Source organism: Motacilla alba, chromosome 5 (genome assembly GCF_015832195.1).
Source record: "Motacilla alba alba isolate MOTALB_02 chromosome 5, Motacilla_alba_V1.0_pri, whole genome shotgun sequence".
Classification (NCBI taxonomy): Eukaryota; Metazoa; Chordata; class Aves; order Passeriformes; family Motacillidae; genus Motacilla; species Motacilla alba.
In genome coordinates, this window is record NC_052020.1 from 60498450 (window position 1) to 60524813 (window position 26364).

The window sequence follows — 26364 nt, forward strand, 5'->3', positions numbered from 1 at the left end:
CAGCGGGGCCGCAGCGAGCGGGGCCCGGCCCGGCCCGTCCCGACCCCCGCCCGGCGCCTCCCCGCGCCCCGAGCGGCCCCGCCGAGCCCCGAGCGGCCACGCCGAGCCATGGCGGCCCGGCCGGGCGGGTGAGCAGCGACACCGCGGCGGCCCGGCCGGCCCCGATGCGGAGCGGCCGCCATGCAGCCGCCGCCGCAGCCCTACGAGTTCCTGGGCGAGGAGAACGGCCCGAAATGGCGCGGCCTCTTCGTGCCCGCCCTGCGCAAGGTCAGTCCCGGCCGGAGCCGCGGCACCTGCTCCGAGCCTGCCCCGCGCTCCGGGCAGGTGGAGCCGCGGTTCCCGCCCTGCCCTCAGGCAGCGCCGGGAGGGCCCCGAGCCCCCCGCGGCTCCCCCGGGGCCGCTGCGGGCGGCGGGGAGCGGGCGCTGCTGCTCCGGCACCTGCGCTCCTGGAGTCCGCTGGCCGCTGGACTGCGGCTCCGGCTTCCAGGGGTTGGTGCCCCAGACTGGCTTGGCTTGGAGGGGATCTTAAATCCCATCTCATTCCAGCTGCCTGCCATGGGCAGGGACAGCTTCCACTATCCCAGGGTGCTCCAAGCCCTGTCCAGCCTGGCCCTGGGCACCTCCAGGGATCCAGGGGCAGCCACAGCTGCTCTGGGCACCCTGATAATGTTGCTGATGTGCAGGGGAATGGCATCTTTCATCCCCTCCTTCATCCCTTCCTTCATGCTTTCCTTCACCCCTTCCTTCATGTTTTCCTTCACCCCTTCCTTCATACCTTCCTTCATCTCTTCTTCATCCCTTCTTTCACCCCTTCCTTCATCCCTTCCTCCATCCTTTTCTTTATCCCTTCCTTCACCCGTTTCTTCACCCGTTTCTTCACCTCTTTCTTCACCCCTTCCTTCATCCCTTCCTTCATCCCCTCCTTCATCCCTTTCTTCATCCCCTCCCCAGGCGTTTCTCCTGACAGCTTTTCCAGGCTCTTTCCCGATTTCCCTTTCCCGGATTCCTTCCCCACGGTGCTCCTGACACTCGGGTGACACCTGTGACAGCAGCCACCTGTGGCGCAGGGAGAAGCCACCCTGTGGCACATCTGTCCCTGCGCAGCTGAGGGTGGGAAGCCACACAGCAGGTGGATCCGTGTTTTTAGGATGTGTTTGCACGGCAGGGAAGCTCCAGCCCACCCCCGTTTTCATGCCCTGTAGTGTAAAACAGTGATGAATGGAGGCTGGAGGGAGCAGTGCCCTGCCGTGTGTCACTGGCAGAAGCTGAGGGTTATTCCATAATTCTCACCATCATCATCTGCTGATCTGCATCTCTGCTGCTGCCATGCAGGTGCTTTGGGCAGTGCTGAGTGGTTTGTCTCTTTTTTTCCCAAGAACAGATGTAGTGATGTTGTTGGATAATGATTCCCTGTTATTTTTTTTAATAGAATAAAAGATTTGCGTTTGTTTTGGGTGCCTGTCTAAGTACTCTTGTGGCTGGCATAGAAACCACTAATTGCCTGTCTGAAGAATCCTGGATTTTCTGCTCTTTACCCTAAAATCTCCTGGTGGAAGCTGCTTTCCAGTGTCTTAGGGAATGCCAGGCTGCTCTTTTCCTGCTCTCTGGAATCTGACCTGAAGCAGCCCCTTAACACCAACCAGCATCTGCCAAACGTGAGGTGCAGCTGCACAGAGATTCAGAAATTTACAGCTGTTTTCATCATCCTCAAACACAAACGCAGCAAAAGTTGTTGGGTTCATGCCGCTTTACCAATTATTTCAATTTGTGCATTTGGTTTTGGTGAAAAAAGCAGCAATTTCAGCTTTCTAAAGCAGAGGAAGCGGGGTTGTGATGCCAGTGGGTGCCTGTAAAAATGTGTATTTGCTTGTAGCCGGGTTTTCCTGCCTGGGAAAGTTCCTCGTGTGCAGGACCCACCCTGGAGCATGAGGCAATCGGGCTGCAATGTGCATTTCTGGTGTGAACGCTCAGTATCAGTGAGTCAACCCAAAACTGTATCATTGTCAGCCTGCTGGGGAAGCACTCTCAGTGTTAACACCTTTAAAAAATACTCTTTTTTGAAACAAGCACTGGAGATCTTAAAGTGGGCAGGAGATTATCCAAAATAACTGTTCCAGTATTTCCAGGGGAGCAGAAGAAGGTGGCACTGAGTCCAGAGTGTGAAAACCTCACATTTTCTGTGAATTTCCCAGTTCATTAATCATCACTGCTGTTTGCAGATAGTTAAAAATCCACTTGTTGGCCAGCTGAGATGTGATTTTTCCAGCAGGTTCCTTTGTGATGAAATCTCTAAAGAAAGTTTAGTATTTTTTTAATTAAAACACCTGGAATAAAGAGGTTTTTTAACTCTTAAGCTGTGTTTTTAATATCCTGGGCATTATTTCCCATTCCTGAAAGCTTTTCCTTTAAATGAGGGAGAGAAACAGAAAGCAAAAGCAGAAAAAGAAGATGGATTTTGGTTCTCTTTGTGCATGGTAAAGTGAGAAAAAGATTTAATTCTAAAATGCACAAAGATGTGGAGCTGGACGAGGAGCCCATGCAGTTCACTGACAATAAAGAATATTTCTCTGTTGTTTGGATTTTAAGTCCAGAACTTGCTTTGAAGAGCTCCAATCTCTTTATTATCCACTCAGCAAGTTTAAGGTAACTTCTTTTTATCAAACCACTTTCAATCTCTTGCTTTGCTTTAATTCTATGCAGTGGACACTTCAAATCAGTTCTTCCTTCAATACATGAAAAAAAAGATGAGAGTCTGTGTTTTGAACAGTATTTTATATGCATTTATACTCTTTAAGATGAGTAGAAAGTGCCAAATTTTAACTTAGAGTGGGAGTCTTTTTAGGAAAAACCCCAAACTAAATGGTAAAACATCTTTAAACCAGATTTTATTTATTTTTTATTTTATTTATTTTTATGCCCACATTCCTTAGCACTGGCACCTGGGGATCTTGTAGGTTGGAAAAGTAGAAGCAGTTTCATGTATTTGCCTCTGTTCCAGCTGGGCAAGCACATCCTTGCTCTAAACCACTTTATTTCTTTATTTTCTTCTGCTGCTGTGCTGGAAATCTAAGCAGGGAGTGATGGTAATTCAATATAAAATCCTTTCAAAGTGAATGAATCGGAAGAAAACATTATTTTGATTATTTTGATCAGAAGAAAACAATATTTTCACTGAGGTTTGGTGACTTGAGCTGCTGTTTGGAGCAGGTAAATCACCCCAAACAGATCCTGCCAAAGGCTTTTAACCTGGCAGCTGCTTTGGGGTTTTGGTTTTTTGGTTCTGTTTTGGTGTTTGTTTGTTTGTTTTTTGGTGTTTGGGTTGGTTTTGCTTGGTTTGGCCTTTGTTGGGGGAGATGTCAAAGGTGAAACCCTTTTCCAAAGCTGCATTTTGGGTTTGGGACCCCCTTTCCTAGCACAGATCCAGTGCCACGGCTTGTTCCTGCTGAATTCCAGATGGAGCTTCCCAGAGCTGAATTGTTTTACAGGCTGAGACTGGGATTCCAGTCCTGCGTGGATTATTGAATGGGATTCCAGTCCTGTGGGAATTATTTTACAGGTTGAGACTGGGATTCCAGTCCTGCGTGGATTATTGAATGGGATTCCAGTCCTGTGGGAATTATTTTACAGGCTGAGACTGGGATTCCAGTCCTGTGGGAATTATTGAATGGGATTCCAGTCCTGTATGAATTATTTTACAGGTTGAGAGTGGGATTCCAGTCCTGTAGGAATTATTGAATGGAATTCCAGTCCTGTGGGAATTATTTTGCAAGTTGATACTGGGATTCCAGTCCTGTGTGAGTTATTTTGCAGGTTCATATTGGGATGCCAGTCCTCTAGGAATTATTTTGCAGGTTGATACTGGGATTCCAGTCCTGTATTAATTATTTTGCAGGTTAATACTGGGATTTCAGTCCTGTAGGAATTATTTTGCAGGTTCATATTGTGATTCCAGTCCTGTGTGAGTTATTTTACAGGTTGATATTGGGATTCCAGTCCTGTGGGAATTATTGAATGGGATTTCAGTCCTGTGTGAGTTATTTTGCAGGTTGAGATTGGGATTCCAGTCCTGTGGGAATTTCAGGGGCAGCAGCTGAGTGTGTCACTCCCTCCAGCCCACTGGAGGTCCCAGTTTTGATATCCTGGATGTGAGTTGCATAAAAGGTTTTTGGGAGTTGTAGTTGAAAAAATCACTTGTACCAAATACCTTCCATTGGTACCTGGAATAAATTTCTATTCCTTTTATTTCCTTTTCCTGATCTCTCTGGAATCTGACTAAAGCAGCCCCTAAACACCAACCAGCATCTGCCCAAACGTGAGGCACAGCTTTACAGATTCCCTTGGAACAGATTTTTAAAATAAGCCCCATAGGTGACCCCACAGAATTAGAGTGTGATTTTGCAAATAGTGAGGAGTGTGAGGAGTTTATAGATGTGGATTTATTCACCTTAAAATATTCTTGTGTGTCCCGAGCTTACACTTTACAGGGGCCTGGAGGGACAGGACACAGGGAATGGCTCCCAGTGCCAGAGGGCAGGGATGGGTGGGAGATTGGGAACTGGGAATTCCTGGCTGGGCTGGGATTGCCAGAGCAGCTGGGGCTGCCCCTGGATCCCTGGCAGTGCCCAAGGCCAGGCTGGACACTGGGGCTGGAGCAGCCTGGGACAGTGGAAGTGTCCCTGCCATGGCAGGGGTGGCACTGGGTGGGTTTAAATCCAACCCAGACCATCCCAGGATTCCATAATCAGGGTTTGTGCCCACTGGCCAAATCAAAATGCGTTTCTGTCAACAAGAACTGTGTGTTCAGCTGCTTTGCTCTTTGATTTTTCTAAACAAAGTTCAGGAGCATCTCCCAGGGATTCTCCTTTGGGGTTTTCTCTGTGATCCACACACAGTTAAACCCCGCAGCTCTGCAGGCACCACATGTTGGGATAATCCTGGCTCTGGGCACTATTTGCATTTTCTGAAACAATTCCACCATTGCTCTGGACCACTCATCAAATTTCTAGAGCATGACTAAAGGGTTTATTCTTAGCAACTGTTGCACAGACAGATATAAATGACCATTTTGAGGACTTTTTTTGAGTTTACATTAGTTCAGTGCTTCTGTATTTTTAAATAAGTGGGAGTTTCTCTGTTTTGATGTGTGAGGTTGGGAGGTGCAGGGGTGTCCAGCTTTATTCCATGCTTGTTTTCCATGGCAGGATCAGACTCCCCTTGGATTAGAATTTTTTCATGTATTTTAGCCTCATTAGAATGGATTATTATTTAAAGCATTTTAATTTCATTAGCATCCATTATTATTTAATGCATTATAATTCCAACAGAAGAGTTGCTTGTTATGAAATTTTAAAATAAATAGTTACATTTAGGTTTGAAACCTCTCAGGTCATTTAGCTTCTCATAAATACATTCATTGCAGCTCATAAGCCTGGACCTTTGCAGACCTGCAGTTGCTCCAAGCGTGAATTTGGGTGACCTGGGCTGGTGGAAGGTGCCCCTGCCCATGGCAGGGATTTGGAATGTGATGGGCTTTAAGCTCCCTTCCAACCCAAACCAGGCTGGGACTCTATGGATGCACCAGCTGGAGCCAAAGGGGGCAGGTCCTTTTATTGAAATCTTATTATTTTCATGGTTTTTTTCATTTTAACAGAGTTCCTGACTCAGGAATCTGTGGTTGGCAGGCAGTACCAGGAGAGTTGGGAGATGCAGGTGTGTTTTAGATCCCAGCTGTTCAGTAGGAATGCTGGCGTTTTCATCGGCAGCTCCAGCACAAGGAACACTTCCTACCTGTGTAGTTCAGGTGGAAATGGGAATTAGTGTTTGCCTTGCCTTGGCTTGGCACAGGAATTAAAACCCACCGGAGCTGTTGGCTGCAGTGATTCAGCTCACTGTGGTGCCTTTGGGCCCCAATCCCAATCCCAATCCCAATCCCGATGGTGTGTGCTTTTCCCATCTGCTCATCCCACTCAGTGTCTCCTGCCCGCCTCCTCCCGCTCTCCGTGGGTTTTCAGCTCTGTCTTTGCACAGGGCAGCCCTTATCCCTTATCCCTTATCTCATCAGGTCCAGAGGAGCTGTGGACTCTGGGATTTGCTTTTCTAATTACCTCCCTGATTGCCTCTGTGCCAGCCTTTCCCATCCGTGCTTCCGGAGGGTTACTCATGTGGAAAACCTGCTTCTCCTGGATCCGTGGCCCTGCTCTCCTGAGTTTTGATGTCACCTCAGCGGCCTCTTGGTCCATGAGGGCCCTCGCTGTCTCCAGATTACAGGAATTGTTCCCTGAGAGGGCGGGCAGGCCTGGCACAGCCGTGGCTGCCCCTGGATCCCTGGCAGTGTCCCAGGCCAGGCTGGCTGGCTTTGGAGCAGCCGGGGATGGTGGCAGGTGTCCCTGCCACGGCACAGGGCTGCAGTGAAGCGGGATTTGAGCTCCCTCCCGAGCCGAACCATCCCGGGATTCAAACTGCAGGCTGGAATAATTCAGTCTGCCTCGCCGAGCCGTGCTCCTTGGGGACGGTGGGGTGTAAAAAGAGGGGAGAGGGAGCCCCTAAATGCTGAATTCTGAGCCCAGAGCAGCTCTCAGCTCCCTGGGAGAGGTCTGGGAGAGCTGGGAGCTGTCAGGGTTTGCTGGGATCTGAAATGCAGGGAGCTCTCCAAGCTTTGGGCCTGTGAGCCAGAGCTCAGAGTTAAACCCAGCGTGTGACCTTGGAAAAGGCTCCCAAACTGAGGTGCTAGAAGTGGGATTGTGGATTTGTAATTTAAAGCAGAGACACGTTGAGCTAAGGAAAGGAAAGTTTAGATTTTTTTTTTTTTAAGATTTTTTTAGATTTTTAGAGTTTAAGATATAAAAATAAAAGCAGTTCCAGAGTTGATTCTCTGGAACCAGAATTTATTCTACACAAGGAGTTCAGAATGCAGCACTGTGGGTCTGTGTGCCATAACAGGACTGGCTAAGAAAGCTCACACTGCAGCATGGGTCCAAAAGATGAAATATTTAAGGATTGGGTTAAAAACATAAATATCCTTGTTGGCAGTGTTTTATTGGTCAGTAAATCCTTAAGAGGTCTTTTAACTGAGGGTCTTGTGACCTTCTGAGTGAAGATGTGAGCTGAACTCACCCTTCCTGTAGAAGATAAGAAAATAAATCACATCATCTAAAAAACTCAGAGGTCCCATCTCTAACTCATTCAAAACTCCTTCAGAAATCCCCCTAAATGTCAGTTCAGGTGAGGGCACAGCCACCTCGTGGTGTTTCCCTCCCCTGTCACAGCCAGAGGCTGTGCTGGGCTCCCTCAGACTTTATCTCAATTTCAACAAAGCGTTTTGTGGATGGATCAAATCCAAACTCTTCATTTTCCATCAGGTTTGAAGATTAAAATGTGTATATGTAGTTTGTGGATGTGTGAACAAACCCACTTTTAGCTTCTCCTTGACTCTGTGTAAAAGAAAACAACAATTAATTGGAGAAATAAGAATTTGTGTCTATTTGTGTGGTTATTAAGGTTTTTTTCTGTGTGTACCAAGCAGCTTTCCCAGGAGATTTTAGGACAGTCTTTGATGCTGTTTCAGTGTCAGATCCTGTCTGTACCACCCATCATTCCTGCTTTAATTCACCCTCCCCTGAACTAGAATATACCGGAGGAGAAGATTATTTAAATAGCTAAAGTTGGGGAAAAAAAATCACATTTACACCAAGGTGGTGGAGTAAGATGATTTTTTAATACCCCTGTACAGTCACTTGAGGGATAATTTTATTTTGCTAACCATGCTTCAAATTTTTTGCAGTAAAAAAAAAGCCAAATGCTGTATGTAGATAAAAATTCTCTTTTACTTAAGGGACTGCTTCATGCTGTTCCTGTCTCAGCATGTTTTGGTCTGATTTAACAGAGACAGGCCAGCCAGAAATTGCTGTACTGGAAATAAAGTAAGAAATCAGTGTGGTTATGTTAAAAACGTTGACAGTGCATTTTTATTGGGGATTTCTCTTCAAGCATTTAAATCTTTGTGGTTCTTTCTAAAGAATAATGCTTGAAAATTGGGAATGTCAGTGCTGTCCCCTTTCACTGAATAAGGGAACCTTTGGGGTCCCTTCTTCCTCTGGAGCATCATCCAGATGAAGGATTAAAAATGCCTTTGGAGCAGATGTTTTTGTGTTTCTCATGAAACAGAGAGTTGTCTTTAGGAGAGAAAAGATAGGAAGGAATTAAAACATGGATTTTTTAAAAAATAATTAAATTTTTTTAAAAAATTAAATTAAATGAGAAACTTCTTGTTCTGAAATCTCCAGGTAATAGTGGAATTCCATTTCCTGAAAATGTAGCTTTCAGTATGAGTAGAGAACTGGGATGTTTTTACCAAATATTTCAAGAATATGAATCCATGGTTTTGTGGTGGAATGTGCTGCCTGCAGACTCAGTGTGCACACCATGGATTTGGGAATTTTCTGTTCTTAGGGGGTTTTTAAATGAAAAATCTCTTGTTTTGCTCGAGTACTCACTGTGGAACAGCTGGAGCTTTCTGGATGTGTTTTCACTAACAAAATAATCTATTAAGTAAAAATATATTTAGGTGTTGTAGCCCAGCTGTTGGTTTGTCTCAGAAAAGGCTAAAAAGAATTTCCTTGCAGGACTCTATCTTTCTTTATTTTTTCCCTCATTTTTTTGTAATTTCAAATGGAACCCTTTGATAATTTATTTTCTGCTCTGGACTTCTGCATTTCCCCAAGTCTGAGATCCAGAATTCCTGCCACTATACTGGTTAAAAAAAAAAAAAAAAAAAAAAAAGATCAGCTTGTTTCTAGTTTTAATACCATTTATCTCCATGAAAAGTTTTATCCTCATCTTTTCCAAACAGACTCCTTGCTCTGAGGATTAATAATATCTCACCGAGAAGGAATTTTGAGGAGAAGCTTTTGAGGATTTTCATCAAATCCTCGTTGGAAGGGTGGAAGAATAGGGGAAAGCTGAGGAGCAAGAGAAGGAGCAGCTTAGGAATTTCAGTGTGAAATAAAATTTTGTCCCCCAGAAAGGCCTTGCAGCCAAGTTTGAATGCCCCCCTCGCATCTGTTGTTTCATTTCTTTTCACTGGAACAACTCGGACTAGACCTGTGTAAATGACACTAAAAATTAGTTGGTGCTGCTCATCCTAATGCCTGTTTAATGACTCCACACACTCTTTTTCATCGATAAAATAGGTTAAAAATCTGTTTTCTGTGCTCCCTTCTGCTCAGATCTTGCAGCAGAGCTCTGGCTCATCAGTGCAGCACCTGTGGGTTTTACAGGGTATTTTGACCCTTGAAAGAAACAATTACCAGAGAGAATTCAGCCTGGGTAGCTCTGGTGTGTTTATTCCGTGGCAGTTTATGTGATTGTGCTCAGATGTTTCAGTGTGGAGCAGCCATCAGTGAGTGTCCCTTCTGTGAGTGCTCTCCCCAGTAACCCCTCCTGCTTTTCTCCATGCAGAGTGTCGATCAGGCTCTCCTTGCTTTTCCCGTGCCCTCAGTCAGGATTTGGGGAGTTCTGTAAGGAATCAGTGTTCTCTCCTTGATCCAGTGGCATCTGATGGGATCAGCTGGTGCGCAGCTTTTATCACAGGATTTTTCTTTGGCTCTGAAAAACGCTGTCTTGAAATGAAATTGTTTTTTTTTTCTTCTCAGCATTTATGGCAAAATGACTTCTCTGAAAGCCAGGGAGTGCAGAAGCACCTCTGGGACCTTTCAGGATGCTGCAGACTCATTTCAAGAGGCAGCTGAGCTTTTGAATCCTCTGGGGAGAGATGTCTCTATCAGGAGATGTCGGGCTTTGTTCTTGGTTTTGCTCCTTTTGAAGGAAATTTGACTCCAGGACTTAGAGAGGGCCACGGAGGTGATTCGGGGGATGGAACAGAAATGAGGGAAGGCTGGGGGTGTTGGGGGTGTTAATCCTGGAGAGAAGGCTCCAGGCAGAGCTCAGAGCCTCTTCCAGGGCTAAAGGGGCTCCAGGAGAGCTGGAGAGGGACTGGGGACAAGGCCTGCAGGGACAGGAGCCAGGGAATGGCTCCCAGTGCCAGAGGGCAGGGATGGATGGGAGATTGGGAATTGGGAATTCCTGGCTGGGCTGGGATTGCCAGAGCAGCTGTGGCTGCCCCTGGATCCCTGGCAGTGCCCAAGGCCAGGCTGGATGGGCTTGGAGCAGCCTGGGACAGTGGGAGTGTCCCTGCCATGGCAGGGGTGGAATAGGATGGTGTTTAAGGTCCCTTCTAATCCAGGATTCCATGATTTGTGTTCCTAAAGTGAAGCTGAGATTCCCTGTCACTGTTTAAGGAGGGTTCTGTGCTCCTGTGCTGCTCCTCAGCCTTGCTGGGCTCCCGTGTGCTCCCAGGAAGGTTTAGGGGAGTGTGGCTTGGGCTGTTCAGAGCTGGGAACTGAGGTCAGGTACAAATCAAATCATTTTTCCTGCAGTGCAGTCTGAAATAAGTGACCGGAGGGAGGAGAACAGCTGAGCTCTGACAGGGAATGGGAGTTCCCATCTTCTCCTGATCTCCTCCTGTTCTTGTCAGTTCTCTGGAGCATCATCAAGGGTTCACAGCAGGGACACAGAATTTCATTTGATTTCCTTGCTGGGTCCTGCTCTTGCTGTGGTGCTGCTCTGAGACGCGTGGCAGGACCTTAACCCAGCGCTTCCTGGTTTGCCATTGTTTTGGGAATTAAACTCTCATGTTCAGGAAGAACACAAAATGCCCTGGCTGTTGTTGAAAACCTGCTGTCTTAAGGAGGAGTTTTCAAGGAGTGGGTTTGGTTTTCTTGAGGCTTTTTTCTTCCTTTCAGCATCTTGTGTCAGCTGGGGATCAGTTGCGTGAAGCAGAGATTCGTGTTTGAGGCACAGAAGGCAAAATTACATTTACAGAGTTATAAAATAACTTTATAACAAGACTGGGCAGCTGGATTCAAGCTCACTTAGGGCAGGGTTAGATGGGAAATTGGGAATTCTTGGCTGGGAGGGTGGGGAGGCCCTGGAATAGAATTCCCAGAGCAGCTGTGGCTGCCCCTGGATCCCTGGCAGTGCCCAAGGCCAGGTTGGACAGGGCTTGGAGCAGCCTGGGACAGTGGAAAGTGTCCCTGCCATGGCAGGAGAGGAACAGGATGATCTTGAAGACCTTTCAAACCCAAACCATTCTGTAATTCTCTTTAATTTGGAGGAAGCCCTCAGAGCCCCCCAGTTTTTGGGAACTGCTCCCTGGGCTTTGGAGGGGGCTGTACCTGTATTTCAGAGCATCAGAATTCAACCCAGAGATGTTTGTGTCTTGTCCCAAGGAGCTGCCACCCCGTTTGTCCTGTGACTACCAATGTGAGTGTGTCACATGACTTTTTGGAGGTGATTTACATGGGATTTGTATGGGGAGAGGAGGGAATTTCCCTGGATTGTCTTCCTTAAAAATCCTTTGGCTGTAGTTTGAGATCTAGCGAGCACTTTCCTGACTGAGAGGCTGCCAGGGAAAACTGAGAATGGAGAACAACCCCTGAGTGCTTTTTTTTCTTTCTTTTTAAGGTGGGGTGGTTTGACTGGGGGGATTTTTAGCAGAAAAGGAGCCCTGCTGACCCAGGATGAGTTAATTTTAGCCCTTTCTCCATGGGCACACGCTGAGGTTGCCTGGCTTGGGTTGTCCGGTCTAGTTTAACCTGGGAAACCAAAGCTGGGGTCAATCCCCATGAAGTGAGATACATGGAATCATCCTGCCTTGCCTTGGAGGGAGGTGGGAAGCAGCTTTTCCTTGCTCTTCCCTGGAGGGTCTGTGCTGCTCCTCTGTTCAGGCACTGAAGGGTGGGCTGCTGCAGCAGTGACCCCATGGCTCACTCCTGGCTGGGGCTGGTGCCATCGGTGCAGCTACTCACTGAGGCCATGAGTGACTCAGAGATACCCACAGGGATGGTCTCACCCCAGTGCTGCCACAAATCTGCCTTGGCTTCACACTCCTGCCCACCATAATGGCAAAACACAGAGTTTGGAATTCCACAGAGGTGCCAGCTTGGCAGGAATAGGAGTTACCACCTTAACTCCAGAGGAAAACTTGTGAGAAATGTGAAAAGTCTGTGAATTTGCAGCCCTGCAATCCAGAGCTATCCTGCTTTTGCTGGGATTTGTTTTTAGGTCCAGTTTTCCACAAAAAAAAAATCCTGATTTGTGGTATTTGCTGGGTCCCCAGGACAAAGGAGGAAGTGATGAATCTGACTCCATGTTCTTAGAAGGCTAATTTATTATTAAATATGATATGATAATAAAGAATACTAAACCATACTGAAGAACAGAGAAAGGCTGCAGACAGAAGGCTACAAAAAATGACAATGAGCACTCGTGACTCCTTCCAGAGTCCCGACACAGCCTGACCATGATTGGTCATTAAGTCAGAACAATTCCCATGAAACCGATCAGTGAGCAGTTGGTAAGCAATCTCCAAACACATTCCAAAGCAGCAAAGCACAGGAGAAGCAAATGAGATTATATTGTTTTCTTTTTTCTCTGAGGCCTTTCAGCTTCCCAGGAGAAAATCCTGGGCAGAGAGGATTTTTCAGGAAATATGACGGTGACACTAATTCTTTGAATTGCTTTGCCAGGTGCAGCAGCAGGTTCACCCCAACCTGTCAGCAAAGGAGGATTCCCTGTACTACATTGAGGAGCTGATCCTGCAGCTGCTGAACAAGCTGTGCATCGCCCAGCCGCGCACTGTGCAGGACGTGGAGGTGGGGCTGGGGCTGCACTAACAAGGCTTGGCCTCCGGAATCGCTGACATTATTTGGGGTATTTTGGGCAATGCAGGCTGGAAGGCCAGAGTTTTGAATTTGCAGGGTCCCCAGGACGAAATGATGAATCTGACTCCGTGTTCTTAGAAGGCTAATTAATTATTTTATGATAGTATATGATATTAAAGAGTGCTATACTAAACTGTACTACAGAATAGAGAAAGGATAGAGACAGAAGGCTTAACAAGAGTAATAAAAACTTGTGACTCTGTTCCAGAGTCCTGACACAGCTGGCTGTGATTGGTCATTAAGTCAAAACAATTCACACGAAACCAATCAAACAACGAGCAGCTGGTAAACAATCCCCAAGCACATTCCAAAGCAGCAAAACACAGGAGAGGCAAACAGATAATTATTGTTTTCATTTTCCTCTGTGGCTTCTCAGCTTCCCAGGAGAAAAATCCCAGTGAAGAGATTTTTCAGAAAATGTGACAGTGCCACCCAGAGCTTCCTGACATGGCTTTGTGGCTGTCCCTGGATCCCTGGCAGTGCCCAGGGCCAGGTTGGATGGGTTTGGAGCAGCCTGGGATAGTGGAAGGTGTCCCGTGGCAGGGACTGGAACTGGATGAGCTTTAATGTCCCTTCCAACCCAAACTGTTCTGGGATTCTCTGATTCTGTTTAGATTTTAAGAGCAAATTTAACTGGAAACTCATTTTTTTTACCCAGTTCTTCAGGATAGAAATTGTGGGAATTTTTCCTTTCAGCTGTATTTTTAGAAATGCAAGATGCTTCAAAGGATTTTCTGCTCTTGAATGCATAATGAATTTAAGATTTTTTCCTACTTTTTTGACATCAATATGCAAGAAAAAAATTTAAATATTTCAGTGAAAGGTTACTGTTTTCAGGCCTGGATTGTGCAGCTGAGGGAATAGAGTTGGATGTTCCTGGGACTTTATTGGGCTCACTGAGGCTCTTGTATTTTTGCAGCTGCCAGCTTTTGTGTCATCATTCCAAAATGAGGGTTTAATGGAGTCTGGAGGGAGAAAATGCTTCCATGTGGCTGTGCCCCAATAGAGCTTTGTGGAGCATTAATTGTACATCAATCTGTAGGTCCAGGATTTTCAGCCTCATCCAAAATGATGTTTTTGTATGGGATTCTCTACGTGGAAATTAAAAGAATTACATATATATATATATATATATATATATATATATATATATATATATATATATATATATGAAATATAGAAAAGAACATAAATTATATGTGTGTTACAAAAATCTTTATTAATATAAATTATATCTTTGTGTGATTAAAATGAAAGTAAATTTTATATATAGGTAAACGTATATAATTATATATTTTAATATAATATATATGTATGATATGTACATATTTATGTTAATTATATATTTTATATAATTATATATATATATATATAAAAAATATGTATTGGGCCAATAATTGCCCAAAGGGATTTAGATTTTTATTAGATGCCCTTTATTCAACATTAAATATTAATTTATGGGGTATTTTTTCAATGCTGATGCATGAAGATTATTATATCACCAAATTAAAAGCAAAATTTAATAGTTCCTTAATAGCCCTTGGGATTGGATCTGCTCCTCAGCTGTTTTTAGCTGTAAAGGGAAAACATGAGAGCTGTGATCTCTGAAGTTTATCCTAAGATATTTACATAGCAGCCTGGAGCTAATGGAATTGTTTGTCCAAGATGTTGTCCTTAAGCCAGATCAAGGTCTAAAAATCTCAAATTAAAAATGTTTTGTAAATAGAAGCAGCCCTTCAAATTGTTCCTAAAGGAAGCAGTGGGAAGCAGCGTTGGAGCACAGCAGGCTTGTGTTAGGTTGGATATTGGGGAGGAATTCCTGGTTTGGGATGGAATTCCCAGAGCCTGGGACAGTGGGAGGTGTCCCTGCCATGGCAGGGGTGGCACTGGGTGGGATTTAAGTCCCTTCCAACCCAAACCAGTCGGGAACTCCATGATTCTAAGCTGAGGGGTGGCTGAATGCCACCTTAGCTCCATTTTTGGGAGGATCTCCAGGTAGGATCCCAAGGAAGGATCACGTGGGGGCTGCTCTCCAGGAGGGAATGTCCCCCTGTGTTAGCCTGGGAGCTGATCAGAAAGCTGGGCATTAAACAGCCACTGCAAAGGTTTAAAAGCTGCCTCTAAGAAAATCTGCTTCTCTGTTAGGGCCTCCTGTTAGGTCTTGGAATACGTGCAAGAGTCTTTCAGTCAAAGGGACACAAGTTATTTCACCTTTTTATCCCAGCTCATCCTTCAGCTTTTCATTCCTGCCATAAACTTGGTCTGATGTAGGGCAAGTTACACATTTTTATCAGATAGGAACTATGTCAGCTTTGGGGTGTTTGGTAGGCTGTAAACTGTGCAGTGCTTCCTGATGGTGTTGATATTTTGGGATCCTGGTCTCACAGAATAGTCTGGGTTGGAAGGGATCTTAAAAACCATCCATGTCCAACTCCTTACCATGGCAGGAACATCTTCCACTGGAAGTGGAGACTGAAACCTCCTTGCTACTCTTGAAAAGATCACAGATTTTAGGAGATTTGAGTCCTTTATCCCTGGTGCTGAGGGAAGGGAGCTTGCTCAGGATTGCTGAAAAGAGAGAAGCCAAGTTGAGTAAGGAGAGAGCAATTAGGGAAACGTGTTGCAAACACTGAGGAGGAGGATAATTGCCTGTCCTGGAGGGGAAGTAATTTGCTGTGCTGTTTCATTTCAACCTCCCTGGTGGCTGTGGTTGGTCTCAGAGCTGTCTGTGTTGGGCAGGAGCGGGTTCAGAAGACATTTCCCCACCCCATAGACAAGTGGGCCATCGCTGATGCTCAGTCGGCCATCGAGAAACGGAAAAGAAGGAACCCCCTCCTGCTCCCTGTGGACAAAATCCATCCCTTACTGAAGGTACCTCTCTGCTTTCCTGCCCCCCAGCATGACCTTTCATGTATTCCTTTAATTTGTATGAAATTTTAAAAGTTTTTCTTCTTGGCAGAGGTAGTAAAGAATGCCATAAAGCTGAATTTATTGTAGTGTGGAGTAAAAGTAAACCCTTAAATTCCTCACCTTCAAGACATCACTGTGTTAATCTGTTACTCTGCCTTGAAGTAGGATTAGTTGGTTTTCCACATAAACAAAACTCAAATACCTTCCCGACTTCAGCAGCGCTGCTTTGATGCCTTTATTTGTTTCAAAATGCTGCAGAAGCCAAAATAGAAGAAGAGGGAACAGCAGATCCTGTTCCTTGTGTACTGTCAACCAAGATGTGTCAGTGTCCTTTCAGTCACTGCTGAATGTCACTGCTGCCTCAGGTTTAAAAATCAGGAGATCTGCAGAGGTGTTGAGAAAACCTTATTGGAGCACCAGCAGGAATTAAAGCACTTTTTCAGGTCTCCTTGCTGTGTTCACATACACATCTCCATTCCTGAGGGTTAATGGGAAGGGGGGGGAATGTCAAGAGAGGAAACAGCATAAAATAAGATCTTCCTAAACACCACAGGTGCTCTTTGGTGAAATCTGGTTTAGGAGTGTGAAAACTGGCCCAGAATCTGATTTTTAGAGGATGCACCAACACATCATGAGAACAAGTCTGCCTTAGTCAAATGCACAAAGTCAGCTGCATTTGTTGGGAGGTGAAAGGCTGCGTGGTGCAGGCTGTGCAGGACATGGAGCATGCTCCCAGGGATCGTGTGCTACATTCATCCTGGGGTTTGTCCCTTCACACTTCCATTATTAGTGTTCCATTATTTTATGGAGTGCTGAGTGCTCAGTTGGCGTGGCGGGGGTGGTGGAGATGATCTTTAAGGTCCCTCCCCACCCAGACCATTCCATGATTCCTTGAAAGTGAAACCTGCTCTGTTCTCAAGAGTCCACATTGGGGTCAGAGTCCTGCAATTAGCAGACAGAGCTGGAAATTTAAGTACAGGAGTAATTCCACTGGAGTCCCTTCCTTAAATGAATTCTATTTTTAGGACTGTCATTTTTTGAGGAGGGATTATTTCAAGTTCTGTAGCTTCCCCTCTCTTAAAATACTGCAAAATAACACAAGTATTGACAAGCATCTCCTTCCAGGCAACGTTCCAATTTCCATTTGATGTCCTCAGCCCTGGGTGTTCCATTACAGTAAATTATCACCACAGCCAAAATCCATTTCAGGCGAAAATTCAATGTGTTTATTGTCATTCTAGATGCATTTCTGGAATAAATGCCGTTTGTTTTCTCTTGTTTTCACTTTGCAGGAGGTCCTGGGCTACAAGGTGGATTACCATGTCTCTCTCTATATTGTGGCTGTCTTGGAGTACATCTCAGCTGACATTTTAAAGCTGGCTGGAAATTATGTTTTCAATATCCGACACTTTGAGATCTCCCAGCAGGACATTAAAGTATCAATGTGTGCTGATAAGGTAAGGGGTTGGGATTAAAACAGTATTTACAGGTGATTTGTTCCATTTTATTTGATCTGGAAGGTGTGCTCAAAGGAGGATGAGAGGGAGAGCCTGGTTTTACTCAAAGGCAGAGCTTCTCTCCTTGTTCATGTCAGACCTGTCACAGCAGAAATTTAAGTCAAAGGCAAAGCTTCTCTCCTTGTTCATGGCACATCTGTCACAGCAGAAATTTAAGTTGAGCCTGCATAAATTTTGGACCAGCAGGAGCCTTTCCAAGCAGTGTGAGGCCAGAAAATGATGTTGTCCTTCATTTCTCTGCTGTCACACCCTCCTGATGTCACTTTGTCATGGCAGCTCTCCTTCCTAACACAGAGAAGACCTTTAGTTTTCATGCCCATTAAAATGAGAAACATTTTTGTTCAGTTTTATCTTCAGCAGGAGGTTTTGTCCAAGGCTTATGCAAGATTCCTTGTTTGCTAAGTTGATTCTGCATGAATTGTAACTTGTTTTCTAGGTCATGCTCACTTCCAAGGGGGAAAACGGCTTTGGCAACTGCTGCAGCCTCCTGCTGCCAAAGTTGAAATATTACTCCCTTGTGAAAGTGAACACAGCCAGGATTGTATTAAAAACTCCAAGGATTTCTCTGAACACATTGAAATAGCTGAGCTGGAGGCACGTGTGAAGGCCTGGCTGGGTGTCATTCTCTGCCCTTCTTCGGCAGGTTTTGATGGATATGTTTGATCAGGATGAGATTGGCTTGGTTTCCCTGTGTGAGGATGAGCCCTCTTCTTCTGGGGAGCTCAACTACTACGACCTGGTGAGAAACGAGATTGCAGAGGAAAGGCAGTACCTGAGGGAGCTCAACCTGATCATCAAAGTATTTCGGGAAGCTTTTCTGTCCAACAGGAGACTCTTCACACCTCATGTGAGTCCTTTATTGATCAGCAATGCTAATTGCTCCATTAGCAGCCAGAACTTACCCATTTTGCATTAACTGTGTTGGAGGTGAAATCAACTTTGATTTATTGTCTGTCAGTGAATAATGAGAGTTGGCTGCATGTGAAATGCAATGGGGGAATTGCCATTAGTGGGAAAGGAGTTTAATGGACACAATTCCCTGTCAGTAGCTGGATTATTTTGGTCATTTAGGTAATAGTTTCACTTTTGTTTAAGACAAAAATTAAGTCTTCAACCTGCATCTGCAGTGAATGCTTGAGCTGACGTTTTATCTGTAGAAATTCCAATTGAAACAGCCCTTGGCTGTGGATTCTCTCACTCTGAAGGGAACCTCTGTTTGAGAAACGATTGAAATATTTGAGTGAAATTGTCCTTGTGGCAAATTCTGTTCTCAGGAGGAGTAAGGAAGGATTGGTGGATCCTTCCTGCGGGCAGGGAGAAGGGGAGAGGCCAGCAGAACTGGGATTTTTGGCAGGGGGAGCCATTCCCATCCCAGCTGGGTGTGTGTGGAAGTCCTTAGGAGCTGATGGAATTGTGCAGATGTGGGGGTAGAATTCCAGTGAAGATGATGGGAGCAGAAGGGAACCAGTTTGGGAGCTGAGGAATATTCTTTTGGGAGTGGGAATGGGAAATTTCAGGCTGTCATGTTCCCACAAGATGGGGGGCCATGGTCTGGGCACTGCCTGGGGGTCAGGGGGAGGTTGGGGCAGAGAAACTGCTGAGCAGGGAATTCAGAGGGGGAATCCAGGACACTGAACTGGGGAAGGGGCTCCCTCACTGAGTGTGGGGAATTGAAAATCTACATTAGAATTTGGGAAGGAAGCTGCCAGGTCCTGCTCCACTCCAGCCCAGGAGCTGCTTTAGCTGCACCATGGGTTTGGAGGGTCGGAGCTCGGAGCTGCTGTAAATTCCTCCTGTAAATCCCCTCCTTCCTGCTGTGTTCTGTGGGACCAGAGGGAGCAGGGAGGGCCGGGAGTGCCTGTCCAGGTCCAGCAGCTCCTGGGGAGGATGCTCTGGAAATTGGGCAAGGCTGGATGAGCTCAGGGAAGCCTGGAGGGCTGGGAAGACCACAGAGCTTAACTTTTCCTTGCTTTCTGTTGGCTCCTCTCTGTTGGAAGCCTGGTTACTGAGAATTCCAGGCTTTCTGTGCTGCCAGGCTCTGACCCCCAAGAGAACACTGCATTGACCTGAGGCTGTGGAGAAGCTTCCAGAATGGAATGACAGAACTGGGACTGGGGGTGTGGAGTTTGAATAGAAGTGTGTGATATCACAGGGTGGGAAACTCAAGAGTTCAAGGGTTTAGAATATAGAAATATCTACAAAGCAAGATGGAGGTTTAGGGTTGGAGGTTGCTCCTTCTTCTCCATGGCTTTGGGTGGTTTTGTGTAATTGGATAAAAAGTCCCCATTGCAGGCAGGGCTGGTTGGTTATTGGGTTAAAAGTGAAAATAATTGAGGTGTCATTTCTTAATTGGACAGTTTATCCTTAAAAGGCCTTGTAGAGAGAGATGGGGCTCCATTTTTAGTTTGTGAGAGTGAAGTGCTGCAGAGCTCAGGGTTTGTGAGAGTGACAGAGATAAGAACTAACAAACATCTGAGTCCAAACACAAAACACCATCTCACACATTTAATCCCAAACTTAGCAAAAAAGAAGTTAAGACTCAACACCTCTCCATTTACCTCCTGGTTTGTATAAACACTCCTGGTTTATACAAAACCCACTCCAATATTTCCATGCTCCAAAGAAATCATCCCAGCCAGGACTCAGCCCTGTTTTGTGCTTGCAGGACATTGATGTGATATTCAGCAACATTTCAGACATCCACGAGCTGACGGTGAAGCTTTTGGGGCTGATTGAGGACACTGTGGAAATGACAGATGAAAGCAGCCCTCACCCTCTGGCTGGCAGCTGCTTTGAGGACCTGGCAGAGGTTTGGTGTTTCATTTGGTTGCTATAGGGGGGGGTTTATGTTTGTTTTTATTAAATCACTCAAAGCGGGGTGCAGTGGTTTTGGTTCACCAGTTTGAGATTTGGCCAGTTTTGGGATTTCCCAGCCAGTGCACCCAGGAGTGGGGAGGGTTCAGGGCTGGCCAGTTCCTGCTGGAGGGAGGACTGGGAGAAAGGCAAAGCTCAAAACCTTGAAAGGTTTTATACCCCTTAAAAGAGTATAAAGAAAAGTTTATTACCAGTAGCTAAAAGCAAGAGAAATAAGAATCAGAACAACACCTTCAGTGCACTTCTCCTCCCCCCACGACCTTTTCTTTCCCACTGACAATGGAAAGAAACAAAACCTAAAATTTCAGTCAGTTTGCCACCTCTAGAACAATCTTTTCTCCAGTTCACTTTGGGAACTCTGCATCCCTTCCCCAAATGTCTCCCATGCGAAACCACGACCCAGGGCTTTCATTCCAAGTTCCAGCTGGAATGGGAAATATCTTCAGGGGCTGCAGGAAGGAGTGAAGCATCAGGGCAGCAGTTTGTGGCTCAGGATTGTAGCAGATTTGCTGTTGATACCCACTGAGCTCTAAAGTGGATACTAAAGAGCAGGAATAAGGAGAAACACTGCCCTGGGATTGGGTGGGGCTCCTGCTGGAAGGTTATTCATTATTTTCTCAGTTTGTTTTGAATGGGCACTGAAATACTGCAACTTTTTTTTTTTAATTCTCAAATGCTCCATATTAAAATTATTCTATTAAATATTCTTAAATATTATTGCATTTTAATCTAATATATATAATAATTATAATCTAAATGTATAATATTAATAACATATATTAATAAAATATATTGTATATAATATATTGATGTGTTATATATAATGTCTATTAGATCTATTAATAATATTAATCTAAATATATAATAATATATTTAATACATAATATGTTAATATTATTTATTAACAGTATTCCCATTCTTAATTATTAATTAAGACTATATAACCATATAATACATTTAATATATTTTAATATTATTGTAATAGTAATATTATTCTTAAATATGTCTATTCTGAAATACAGAAGGGAGTCACAAAGCTGAAGAGGGACAGGGCTCAGTTTAGTCAGAATTCCTGGAAATAGGTGCAGAATGACTCTGGAACTCAGCAGGGAGGTGCACAGGGAAAAAGCAGCATCTGAGAGGCAAAAGGGCAATTCAGCTTAGGATAAACCACAATTTTTTAATTGTCTGGGGAGAAAACTCCTGGAGAGGATGCCCCAGGTAGGGATGGAAGTTTTGCTGTCCTTGGACATGGTTTGAATGGAATCTGCTTTCCTTTGGGATGTTTATTAATCCCAGGTTTTGGCTCTAAAATATGAGGGCAATCATACAAACCACTTTTAGAGAAGAAATTGATTGTTCTGAGCTGACAGAGAATGCATCAGGTGAACCATGTGGTGAATGGCAAATTTTTGGTTTTATCTTAAAATTAAGGTGTTTATTTTAAAATATTCAACATTTTTATTTATATTTTTATATAATTTTTATATTTTAGATATTTTACATCTTTGTATAATTTTATATATTTCTATTAATTTAACTTTTTATTATATTAACTTTTCATTTTACTTTTCTATATCTTCCATTTTTAAGATTTAAGGATTGCATGAACACCCCAGCACCACCTGGAGAATGATTACATTTTTGTGGCTGTTAAAAATAGTGATTTTTGGGCACAGGTGCCCCTCATTTAGGAATAGACCATAAAGATAAAGTTTTCTTGGCATTGCTTCAATAAACCACTCAGGGAGGAAAGTCCAGTTGACCCAATCTTAGCAGTTCTTGAAGCATAATTGCTTTATAATGATAAGGAGAAGTGTTTGATCAATGGATTAAAGCAGTTATGATATTTAATCTATAAAAAAAAACCCTTAAATTTGAAATAGTGCAGCATTGTCCTGGAAAAAAAATCTGATTTTATTGCAAAAGCTGCTCTGGGTCATCCAGTGCTTTAACAGAAACAAATCCTTTTCAATGAGTGAAAATCTCATCTGATTTTTCATTCACTGAAAAACTTGAAGAGGAAATGAAGTCCAGCTTATTTTTCCCAGCTTTTTCTGAAGGTGATATATTTGAGTTTATGAATTCAGTTACTATGGGGCAAGACCTGCTGAAGGAGTGAGCTGTTGATGTGATCATCTCACGGGGTGAGATCATCTTTGTGTCAGTGTTTGCAAAAGGAATCATTAAAGAGAGATAGCAAGAAGTGTTTATTTGCTCTGCTTATCTCACTGCCAGCTTTGTTCATTTAGTGCTTCCATTAAAAAAGGTCCTTCAACGTCTTGGGAAGGATAATTAAAACCAAACAACCCTTGCAAGCTGGAATCTTCCTGCTTTGCCTGTTTTTTTTCTGCATCAGCTCCCTGGAAGGTTTAAAAACATAAATATTGACATGGTTTTGAGATAAGGAAGTGTGGGGGAAATAAAACACTGATTTTGTGTATGGGGAAAATAAAACTGATTTTGTGTATGGGGAAAATAAAATATTTTTTGCTGCTGTGGAGGAAATTGAGAAACTGACCCCCAGAAGTGGGAGATGGATGGTTGAGAGCAGGGCAGAGGGTTTCTGAAGGGATCTTTTCCAAACAAGGAGATTGTCAGTAGGTTGTAAATTTGTGTTCTGGTGTTTGTGTTTCCATAAGAGGAGTTCTCAGTGCCCACAAAGGAATAAAGGTGGGAAGCAGTGCACACAGCAAGGGGGTGGAATGGGCAAACTCCAGTCCAGGGCCACATCCTGCACTGAGATCACCTACAGGGACATCAGGGTGGTGCTTCCATGAATCCCAGGATGGATTGGGTTGGAAGGGACCTTAAATCCCACCCAGTTCCACCCCTGCCATGGCAGGGACACCTCCCACTGTCCCAGGCTGCTCCAGCCCCAGTGTCCAGCCTGGCCTTGGGCACTGCCAGGGATCCAGGGGCAGCCCCAGCTGCTCTGGGAATTCCATTCCAGGGCCTCCCTACCCTCCCAGGGAAGAATTCCCAATTTCCCATCTCACCCTGCCCTCCTCCAGCCACATCCCTTTCAATATTCCAAAATTCCATATTTCAGTCACTTTTGCAGCTTTGCAAGCATAAAACCCTTTTTAAAATAATTCATCTCATTAGGAAGATCCCTAACGCAGTTCATTTTAATCTCAAGGTCATAAAACAAACCCAAAACATAAAAACACTGATTGAACTCTAAGTGGAAGAAACTAAAAGCACTTGGAAATGCATAAAAATATAAAATCATTCCAGAGGACAGCACAGAGTCAGGGAACACTGGCCTGGCTCCTGCTGTGGGATTGCTCTGTGGATTCCACTGTGACTTGAGACTTCACCAGTGTTCAAACAAGCCTTTTGTGGGGCTGGCATTCCCAAATCCAGCAGCCTGGCGAGCACTGGGGTGAAAAGAGGGATGTGCTGAGCCCAGCAGTGACTCAGGGGTGAATCAGTCCCTGCAGGGACTGGGATCAGCCTGACAGGCCCTGGCACAGCCCAGCTGGGAGCCAGAAAGGATTCCTGCAGCCAGAAAGGATTCCTGCAGGGATTCCTGCAGCCAGAAATGATTCCTGTACAGCCAGAAAGGATTCCTGCAGGGATTCCTGCAGCCAGAAATGATTCCTGTACAGCCAGAAAGGATTCCTGCAGGGATTCCTGTACAGCCAGAAATGATTCCTGCAGGGATTCCTGTACAGCCAGGAATGATTCTTGTGGGATTCCTGCATCCAGAAATGAATCCTGCTACCAGATATTATTTCTGTACAGTTAGAAATTATTTCTGTAGGGATTCCTACAACCAGAAATGATTCCTACAGGGATCCCTGTACAGCCAGAAATTATTCTTGTGGGATTCCTGCATCAGAAATTATTCCTGTGCAGCCAGAAATTATTCCTGCAATCAGAAATTATTCTTGTGCAGCCAGAAGTGATTCCTGTGGGACTCCTGCAGTCAGAAATTGTTCCTGTACAGCCAGAAATTATTCCCATGGGATCCCTATACAGCCAGAAGTGATTCCTGCAATCAGAAATGATCCCTGTGGGATCCCTGTACAGCCAGAAATGATTCCTGCAGCCAGAAATTATTCCTGTGGGATTCCTGCAGCCAGAAATGATCCCTGCAATCAGAAATGATCCCCGTGGGATTCCTGCAGCCAGAAATGATTCCTGCAATCAGAAATGATCCCTGTACAGCCAGAAATGATTCCTGCAACCAGAAATTATTCCTGCAATCAGAAATGATCCCTGTGCCTCCAGGGCTCCCTCCCATCCTGCTGTAGCTGATCCTGTGGAATCACAGCTGCATACTCCAAACAGAGCCATAATTTTTGCATCCAAACCCTTGTTGGCCCTTGAGGCCTTTCCCCTGGGTCTGGTTGCTCTGTCCTAAATTAGATATTTTCACTGGAAAAGTGTCCCAAGTTTCCACTTTGTCCATCTTTATGGACAGAGGGAGGTGAAATTGCCATTCCATGTGAAAAGCAAAAACTTCTCTGGGTTCCCACTGCCTCATTACAACAAACTCTGTGTTGGCCATAAAGATGGGGAAGTTGAGGAATTCCAAGAAAATTATGGAGGTGGAATAAGGTTGTGGTTTACTCAATACTTATTTTGCAAAATCAATATTTTCTTGAAAAGTTCCATCAGCTTATTAAAGGAAATTATTGTAGCAGCTGGGAGAGAAATAGCTTGGGTCCTTCACTCCTGTGTGTAATTCTGTTTTCATTTAGGAGCAAGCCTTTGATCCATATGAAACCTTGTCCCAGGATATTCTCTCTCCACAATTCCATGAGCATTTTAACAACTTAATGGCCAAACCTGCTGTGGCTCTCCACTTCCAGGTGAGTGCAAAGGACAAATACTGAATGGCTGGAATTCTCATATTTCAAAGGTTGGAATTCTGTCAGTAATTCTTTGCTTCCAGTTAAGGAAGAAATCCTCAGGGTCCTTCCCTGTGTGGGATATTTTGACTTTGCCTCTTGCTGTAAAAGCAGGGCACAGCTCTGACCCATCCCTGGGTGTTGTGTGGGTTTTTTTCTCCTCACATCCTGTATGAGAACAGAGAACATAATTCTCACACTGCCACTTTGATTTTGTCTTTTACAGGCACACAAACAGCATATTTTCATTTTCTCCTGTGCATATCCAGGCGTCCTTCAGCCCTGAGGCTGTGACTGGTCCTTTTTCTGGAATAATTTTCTTTTTCTGGAATCATTCCGCAGTAATTCCTTAGTCACTGCTGGCCAGCGGGATCATCTGTGATTCTTTTCTTGCTTTATTGCTTCTTTCTGCCTGTGTAGCAGATTTATTAATTAAAAATGCTGCTCAGGCTGGCTTGGTGTTCAGAAATGCCCTTCCAGAAGCTGCTGAGCAAGTGATGGGTCCCTGGTGCTCCCAGTTAAGCCCAGTTTGGTGGTACTGGGGCATCTCTGCAGGATGAGATCCCTCCGAGCCCTTCCTGCAGGGAGTTTCCTCTGCAGCTCCTTGCTGAGCTGGATCATCTCACTCTGAAATATTCCTTAAGGAATCTTTGCCTCCTGCCCTGCTAAATTTCAAGCTCAAAGCTGGACTTGACTTCTTTTATTCCAGATTAAATTGATATTTGAGTCAGGTGGTGAATCTGGCCTCTTCTCTGTCTCTCTGGTAATTCAGTTTCTCCTCAGATGGAAGTGGCAGGAATTTCACCACTGCTTGGAAAAATCTCATCTTCCACCCTGAATTACTGCCTTAGTAACTACTGGGAATGGAAAATATTTCTGATTTTTTAAGTGATAAACCTGTGATTCTCAGTTTCTGAGAGTGATACTGATCTCTTCAATACCCAGCAAGGCCTCCATATTTCTGTGGGATATTGGCCATAGTGGGAGCACAGTGAATATTCTGAGTATTTCAGTACAAATAATCCTGGTTTTTTCCTTCCAGTCCACAGCTGAAGGATTTAAGGAAGCTGTCCAGTATGTCCTGCCTCGCCTCATGCTGATCCCAGTCTATCACTGCTTGCACTACTTTGAGTTGCTGCAGGTAAATGGAGCCACACTCTCATTTCTGACTGCAAATCATTATTAATGTAGAAAATCTGAGCTTTTAAATAGCTGGTTATATTTTACTTACTCCCTCAGAAAATTTAAATTATTTGACGCTGGTTACTTCATTTCTGAAAAGTGAAAACATACTTAAAAAATCTTTAAAAAGCATCTGCTGCTCTCATATGGACATTTAAACTACATTTTATTAAACAAATCTTCAGTTCTAATGTAGTTAAACTTGAATACACAACTCTAATTTCTTCTTTCTGTGAGTTC

General features: G+C 44.5%; 1 protein-coding gene across 1 annotated transcript in view; it reads left to right on the plus strand.

Moving 5' to 3' along the window:
• The window catches only part of SOS2 (SOS Ras/Rho guanine nucleotide exchange factor 2), a 49680-nt gene continuing 23316 nt past the window's right edge, over positions 1-26364 (plus strand). The window contains exons 1-8 of the mRNA XM_038138302.1: positions 1-267; positions 12585-12710; positions 15519-15650; positions 16982-17146; positions 17850-18053; positions 19872-20015; positions 24793-24903; positions 25985-26083. Of these exons, the coding sequence (XP_037994230.1) occupies positions 181-267; positions 12585-12710; positions 15519-15650; positions 16982-17146; positions 17850-18053; positions 19872-20015; positions 24793-24903; positions 25985-26083 (1068 nt within the window). The 5' untranslated portion in view covers positions 1-180. The remainder of the gene's footprint in view (positions 268-12584; positions 12711-15518; positions 15651-16981; positions 17147-17849; positions 18054-19871; positions 20016-24792; positions 24904-25984; positions 26084-26364) is intronic.